The 8,007-nt window shown below is 46.1% G+C and overlaps 1 protein-coding gene across 1 annotated transcript in view; it reads left to right on the top strand.

Moving 5' to 3' along the window:
• Positions 1–7,700: 7,700 nt before the first annotated feature.
• Positions 7,701–8,007, top strand: part of TCF7 (transcription factor 7) — a 69,919-nt gene continuing 69,612 nt past the window's right edge. Inside the window, exon 1 of the mRNA XM_041397987.1 lies at positions 7,701–7,965. Coding sequence (XP_041253921.1) covers positions 7,768–7,965 — 198 coding nt within the window. The 5' untranslated portion in view covers positions 7,701–7,767. The remainder of the gene's footprint in view (positions 7,966–8,007) is intronic.

The raw sequence follows: 8,007 nt of genomic DNA, 5'->3' as shown, positions 1-8,007 counted from the left end.
GTGGGATCACAGAGAGAGCTGCAGCCAGCCCTTTCCCCTTTTCCTCAGAAGCACCAGACCCTGCAGGTACCTCTTGCAGAAGCAGCCTCTGGTTTGGGTCTTGTTCCTTTTACTGCCCTCTCAAGCATCCCGAGAGAGCAGCTGTCCATTCAGATGTCCCAGGTGACCACAACTAAAACCAGTTTCACTGTCTGCCACTCACGTCAGCAGTTCTGATGGCTGCTGCCATCCAGCCCCACTGTCAGCAATGAGTCTCCTCTCATCTACCTAACCTAAATTTTTCCAAATCATTCCTAAAATTTCTAAATGAATCACAGAATCACAGAATCATTAAGGTTGGAAAATACTTCCAAGATCATCAAGAACAACTTTCAACTGAATACTGCCATGCACACTAAATCATATTCCAAAATGTCACATTAACTTGGTTTTTGAACAGGAGGTGCCAGGAATGGTGACTGCACCACTTCCCTCCACTGACTCTTTTAACACCAGAGCTGTCCTTTAGAAATCAGCTCATTCAGACAAAAGCAAGCTGGGGAGTGCCTCTGTGGGAAATTACACTGCCCTTTCTGGTGGAACACCTTTGGTGGGAGACACACAAGGGAAGAAGTTGGAAGATAGGTCTGGATCACCACCTCTTAACCAGGTTCAGCTGCAGCCTGGACAGCATGTCTGAGCAGAGTCTGAGCTAAAAGGACAATATTTGGATTTCTCCTGTACTTTGTCCCATCCAGTGTTCAAACAGGAATCCCAGGACAAACTGTACTTTATGTGAATTGTAGCAAATGCACAGGAAGAGGCTACTTCTAATGGGTCGTAAGGTTTGCTTAAAATGCAAAGAACACTTTAAGAGAAAAAAGCAGTCATGTACCTTGGTTCGGTAAAAAATCAAGTTTTATAGACGCAAAAAATTAACATACTTTTCCCTAGAGTTTATGTAAAAATTGTTGTGGAAGAAATGAGTGTGATTCTGCAAATCCATCTTCATGGATCCTTTTAATTTAGAGGCATGAGTCATCGGAGCAGGGACTCCTTGGATGATTGTGTGACCACAGGATGCGGCCCTGGAAAAGTGTTTTTGTAAACAAATAAACATGTTCCTTCCTGTTTGAAACTCAGATCTTTCAGCATTGGGCAAGTGCCTGAGAACCTGACAGTGAGAGTAATAAGAAATATTAAATGCAACGCCAGTTGCTTGGTCCAGTTCCAGCAGCAAGAGGGGAAAAAAACACAGAGAGTGAAAAATAGATTCGTCTTTTAAAAGACTTTAATAAGTGTTATGGGTATCAGAGCAAAGAAAAGACTTAATAAAAGTGAAAAATTGCCTGAAGAGATGGTCTTACAACCTGACAAAATCAAAACAGAGGGTAAAAAACCAAAAATTGGTAAACCAAAAGTTGGTAAAGTTGATGATGGCTTGTGCCATACACACAGGGAGCGATCCAAAAATCACAGGCTCCAAAATGGATTTCACACTATGGCTTTTGACATCTGATGAAGTCTTTTGAGAGGTTATCCTCTTTTCCTGGAGAAAGCAGGATGCTGGCCCCAGTCAGCAGTCTGCACTACCTTTCCTACTTGACTCCTGAGGGGGAAAAATAGAGTCTTCAGTCCTAGCAGCAGGAAGCATTTCCAGAAAAGCTCATAGATATTCGAAAGCAACCTAAATATTGCAGTGTCAGGGAGTCAATTTTTTGTTGGTAGTTTAAAAGCAAACTTCTGGCAGCTTCAGGGAATCCTTTAAGTACATTTAGATCAATGCATGAAGACAAATAAACACTTAAAATCCCTCAAGATTAAGAATGAATCCAGTCAGGAAATGGCTGGTCCACTGCATGACCCTTTTTTCTGTCCCAGACCAGCCAACCTGGAGGATGCTCCAGCCCAACCCCAAATCCTGCTGTAGCTGGGCACACAGCAGCCAAGGAAAGGAGAACACGAGGCTTGTCCCTGGCCTCAGCAGGGTCGGGATGTTTCAGCTGCAAACGATAGATCTATTTTACGTATTAGAGCCTGTCTAGACTAAGGAAATGTTCCTGCTATGACTATGCTGAGGTAATTACACCAGTGTAAACCCCTTTGGGCAAAACAGAGCTTTCAGTGGCCTGATTTACGCTGGTCACTTGCCAGGATTAGTTCAGCTGGTACCAGCCTGTCCTCCAGGAGCTCCTGCTCCCAGCTGGAATCCCGCACAGAAGTTTTCATCTGTCTCATCTGAAACGTCGGCGCTGCCAATCTATCAGTCAAGCCATTCTTATGGGATGGTTGTGCAAATGTTTTTCTCCAAAAGGATGGTAAATATTTAGAAGGCTTTTCTGCTAGTGGAGAACTGATTAATAGGCTAAAAAATAAAAAATTTAAAAAATAAAAAAAAAGAAAAGAAAAAAACCCAGCTGAAATAAATCTAGGTTTAAATGGTTTAAATTAAAGCATATTTGGATTTGTATATGCATATCAGGGAAGCATGTTTGCTGCAAATACAATGAAATAGGAAAGCTGATGTAGGATGTTTAACCTGCCAGGGGTAGATGTGTCCCTAACCCACATTAAATGAACTTGTGTGCAAGGACAAAATGTGCCCAAACAGTAAAATGGGAGCTACTCCAAACTGATCAATTCAAATGAAAAAAAAAAAAAAATAGAGAAAAAAAACCCCCTTAAATTAAATAAATCCAAGGAAGGCCCTTTTAAAGCACAGAAGGTGGAACCCTGGTCTAGGAGAAGTCAGTGGCAACATTTACATTGACTTTAAAGGACAGGCTTCACTTACTCTGAGGTGTAAAACCACACAGTGTTGCTGTGCATAGTATGGTACAAAATACATGTGCTGAGTTTCACACACAGCATTCAGGGAACAAGCTGATAAATGCAAGATGAGGAACAGGCAGACTAATAGACAGACTTGGTTATATTTTAATCTGGTTTACTGTTACCTGCAGGTGTAACAGTTAAAATGTTCTAAAAAGTTATTATATACCCTTAATTCTAAACAGTTACTGGAAGGACAGCTAGAAAATCTAATAGTAAAGCAAACATGCTCCTTTAAAAGTTTCCTTATTACAAAAAAAATTATTAAAAGGAGGGGGGAAAGTATGTCTGAAACACAAAGATGACATCAGAAAAGTTCCTCAATTCACAGATGGCTGCACCTTTCAAAAAAAATTAAAACAGGAACCCCAGATTGATTTAATCACCCATACAAGCGAAAAAACGTAATGAAGATATTTAGTGCCAAATTGGTTTCTTGGGACCTTTTCCATGTAAATAATACAAATCAAACCTTGAAGTTCAGTGCAGATATGATCTGACAAGTAAGCCAGGCTTTTTGTTTTCCTTTGATCCAGCTCCAGAAATATTTTATCCAAGGTAAAGTTGGTTTTAAGTGTTTTCCATTTCAGTTTTTAATTTTGGATATTCATCATATAGGAAACTTGCTTATAATGCTTCAAACACCAGTCAGGCTGCACTGACTCACAGCACCAAACTTAAAGATTTTCTTGTATTTGCTCCTAAGAGGGGGAACACCAAGAGTGTGCCAGGGGATCAATTTCCATTGCTCGGTTATTTTTAAGGGTACAGGAAACATGGACAACCCCATCTGAATATTTCCAAATATCAAGACAAGCCAACTCCAGTATTTTTTGTACTGTTCCACTTCCCCTGGGTGTGTTGGGGAATAATACTGATGAAGATAATAAGATGGACAGGCCTTTGCTTCCTAAATGAGTCCCCAAATTCCCCATATACTGTCATTCCCATAAGGTGCCATCTGGGAGCAACAGTGCCTTCTCTTGGAAGAAAATTTTCATGTGTTAGGGTTTTTTGTTTTGGTGTTTTTTTTTTTTTTTTTTTTTGGGGGGGGGGGGTGGGGTTTTTTGGGTTGGGGTTTTTTTTTGGGTTTGTTTTTTTTTTTTTTTTGGTTGGGTGGTTGGGTTTGTTTTTTTGTTTTACTTCTCTGGTTTTTTTAAAAATTTTTTTTTTTAATTTTTATTCCATTTTCAAACCAGGACATAGATTCTGCAGTCCAGAAATACATATACATATATATATAAACCTGAACTTGTTCACAGTTTTCAGTGTTGTGTGCCTAAATACAGATTTAGGCACCTTGCTGTAGGCATGCAGATTTCAAAAATTCAGCTCTTGTCAATAATGTAAAATCCTGTGGATTCTCTTCCTTCCACAAATTGGTATGTAGTATATTTAGAATTAACAGGGCCCGCTTTCTCTTTTGACTCGAGTATGTGGTGTAAGGTTAATGAAAATAAGATGGATGTTTTATTTTGGGTCTTACATATAATATTATTAAATGTGCCCACCAGAAATGTAGGATAAAATATTTGCTCTGCTTGAAGATTATGTGATATTTGTATTCTAAGCCTCACCACAGTGGGTTTCTTTAAATAGAAGCTATACTTTACTCCTAAATTGCTTAAGGCAAAGGAAGCAGAGATGATGTTTTTATGAATGTTTAAATGCAAATGGAACTGAGAGTGAATGCTATGCTAGCTAACATCAAAGGCTCACCAAAGTCTCTGCATTAATGAGGCTCTTTGTTTCCTGGATCACAGATTACAACAGGTTTCCAACTCATTGCCAAGGCTTTATCTCCATTTGGGAGGGCTGTAAATCTCAGACGATTTTTTTCACATGCAAAACAAGAGGATCATCTGAAAGAAGAAGGAAAAAAAAATCTTAAAGTAGCAAATATTTCATTCAAATGATTATTCCTCAAAGTGGCTGCATCTTGTTTTATTTTTGGGATGTTTAAAAGAATGGAAATTTGCCAATGGAGTTTCCTATGGGGCAGCTTATTCATTTGGAGGAGAAAACTAAGCAGGAAAAAAGCAAACAGCATCCTTCCCATCTTCTTCAGGCTGGCATCAACTGTGCCCCAAAATCAGAACACTAATTCTGTGTCATGCAAAATCAGCAATTAGCAGAAAGACAGATTTTGCTCCATTTAAATATATTCAAGTACTTTTCAAAGTGGCTCCAACTAGTTCTTCTCCTCCCCAAAAAGTAATGAGATTATATCCCTAGTAATAATACCCTAATTAACAAGAGAAATAGGGACCAAGATTTTTAGCTTCCTATTCAAGGGCTGAATGTGACAATATGTTGTATATTGGGTCATAAAAAACAATTTACATGGCGTCATTACAGTCTGTAGCAAAGTCTCCAGGACCCAGGGCTATCTTGTGCAATCTTAATTAAGGAAAATAAATATCGGCGTGTTGTTTTAAGCTACTGGAGACATGCACAGGACCTGTCGTGTGTGATCAGAAGAGATGGGGAGTTTCCTTTTCCATGGGAACTGCTTAAAAAACCCTCCGACGCCGACACACAAGTGTCTAGTGCCTTCAAAATGGGCTGCGAAGATGGTAATTTCTTGTTTCCTGACCCTCGGGGCCAGGCAGGAAAACTAATAATTTTCTGCCACCCCACGTCACGTCTGTGCCGCGAAGGGGCCACGGGCGCGGTGGCAGGAGCAGCGCCCGTGCCCGCTGCCCACGGCGGGTGGCAGGGGCACCCACGTGTGGCACGGGTGTGTCAGCACCCACAGCTGGCCATGGCAGCTGCTGTGGGCTTGTGTGTGTGTGGGTGTGTGTGCACACGTGTGCTGTGTGTGCCTGAGCTGAGGTATCCGTGGCTGATGTGTCATGTGTGTGTGTGTGTGTGTGTGTGTGTGCACATGTGTGTGTCAGTGTGTGTGTGCACATGTGTGCTGTGTGTGCCTGAGCTCAGGTATCCATGCCCTGATGTGTCAGTGTGTGTGTGCACATGTGTGCTGTGTGTGCCTGAGCTGAGGTATCCGTGCCCTGCTGTGTCAGTGTGTGTGTGTGTGTCAGTGTGGGTGTGCACACGTGTGCTGTGTGTGCCTGAGCTCAGGTGTCCATGCCCTGCTGTGTCAGTGTGTGTGTGTGTGTTCACATCTGTCTGTGCACACACACAAGTCCCGGTGTTGCAGTGTGTGTTTGTACACACATCCCGATGAGTTTCAGTGCACACGTACACCTGCTGAGGTGTGTCTGTGTGCACACATACACATCCTGATGTCTTACTGTACACACGTGTGTCTGTTCGTGCATGTCTCTCTGTGCACTCATACACATCCTCATGTCCTGCTTTGTACATGTGTGTCTGTTTGTCCATGTCCCTCTGTGCACACATACATGTCCTGATGTCTCAGTGCGTGCACACATGTGCTGTGTTCTCAAGTGAGCTGATGTGTCTGTGTGCACACACATGCACTGATGTGTGTCAGCAGTGCCATGTTTGGCCTTCTGTCCTCTATGTTTAGTCATGTGCTGCTGATCTGTGTTTGTGGATTCATAGGTGCATGTGAGCACATAGATGTGTTTGTGTGTGCAGCTGTGTGTGTACAGATGCCTGTGTGTACCAGGTGTGTAGCTGTGAGTGCTGATGTGTGCACTTACATGTTCTTTTGTGCTGATGCATCAGGGGTGTGTGTGGATCCCACTGCCGTGTGCTGCTGTGCGAGTGCTCGTGTGTGCCAGATGTGCAGCTGTGCGTGCTCGGTGTGTACACAGGTGTGTGTAGCTGTACACACACCCCTGTAGAGACCTGTGTGGGGCCGTGCAGACCCCGACACATGCTGATGTGTGTGCACACACGTAAATGTGGATGTGTGCCTGCAGCCGTGTGTGTGAGGAAGCACCGACCGGCGCAGGTGCGTGCTCTGCCGTGGGCATGCAGGAGTGGCTGCAGGCGAGCTTGTGCCGCGGTGCGTGTGCAGGTGCGTGTGTGCAGGAATGTGGCCGGGCACAGATGTGCACAGGCCGTGTGCGTGTGTGCTCAGATGTGCGTGCAGCACGTCCGTGTGTGCAGGCGTGTGTGCGCACAGGTAGGCACAGGTGTGTGTGCGGATGTGCGAGCAGGGATGCGTGCGTGTCACAGACGTGCACACACACCCGGGGCTGCACCAAGCCCCCGCTGCTGCCCACCCTCGGGCCACCCGCACCCCCGCAGCCGGCCCGGGAGGGTGTCACCCCGCCGTAGCGCGGTGTGGGGCTGCCTGTGCCTTTAATGCAGGACTTGGCTGGCAGCGCGTGTGCCAGTGAGCGTGTCCGTGTGTGTCTCCGTGTTCCCGTACGCGTGTGCGCGCCTCCGTCTGTGTCTGTGTGTCCGTGTGTCCCCGTCCCTGTGTGTGCCCGCCCCCGGCCCCGCCCCGGCGCTGCCAATCACCCGGCGGCCGCTTTGATGTCGCAGCGCTCGCCCGCCGCGCCGCCGCGCTCGCAGTCGGACCGGGCGCTCCGTGCTCCGCCAGCCGCCGGCGCCCGCTGCTCCAGCCAAACTTCCCGGGGCTCGGAGGGCGGGGGGGCGGCGGCGGCACGGGGGGGCCCGTGGAGCCCGGCATCCCGCGACGCCTGCCCGCCCGCAGCCTGCCGAGCCCCCCGCGAGCCGCCGGAGCGGGGAGGGAAGAAGGGGGGGCAGAGAAAAGAGTGACGAGGGGAAAGCAAGTCTAATTGTTTGTTTTTTTTTAAAGGAGAGATTTAAAGGGAGTTTGGAAAGGGGGAGCAAAATTAAAGGGGGGAAAAAAGTTCAAAAGTTAAAAGGAAAGGAGGAAAAAACTTTAAAAATTCAAGAGGGAGCTATTTTTTTATTTTTAATTTTTTTTTTTTAAGAGAAGGAAAAAATAATTGAGGTAGAGAAAAAAAATAATTGCGAAGGTCTTGATCCGGGAGAACAATACTCGCCGGGAAAGTTGCTGCGCGGCGGGGAGGGAGCGGCGGGAGGAAAATGCCGCAGCTGGGCAGCGGCGGCGGGGACGACCTGGGCGCCACGGACGAGATGCTGGCCTTCAAGGACGAGGGCGAGCAGGAGGAGAAGATCCCCGAGAACGCCTTCACCGAGCGCGACCTGGCCGACCTCAAGTCCTCGCTGGTGAACGAGTCCGAAGGCAGCGGCAGCCCGGCCGCCGCCGCCGCCGATCCCGAGGTGAGCCGGGCCGGAGCGGCCCCGCACGGCGGCCCCGCGCCC

Source organism: Onychostruthus taczanowskii, unplaced genomic scaffold, assembly GCF_017590055.1.
Source record: "Onychostruthus taczanowskii isolate IOZ18803 unplaced genomic scaffold, ASM1759005v1 scaffold14, whole genome shotgun sequence".
NCBI classification, from domain to species: Eukaryota; Metazoa; Chordata; class Aves; order Passeriformes; family Passeridae; genus Onychostruthus; species Onychostruthus taczanowskii.
Note: the sequence above shows the minus strand (reverse complement) of the source record. Positions and strands in the feature narration are given on the sequence as shown.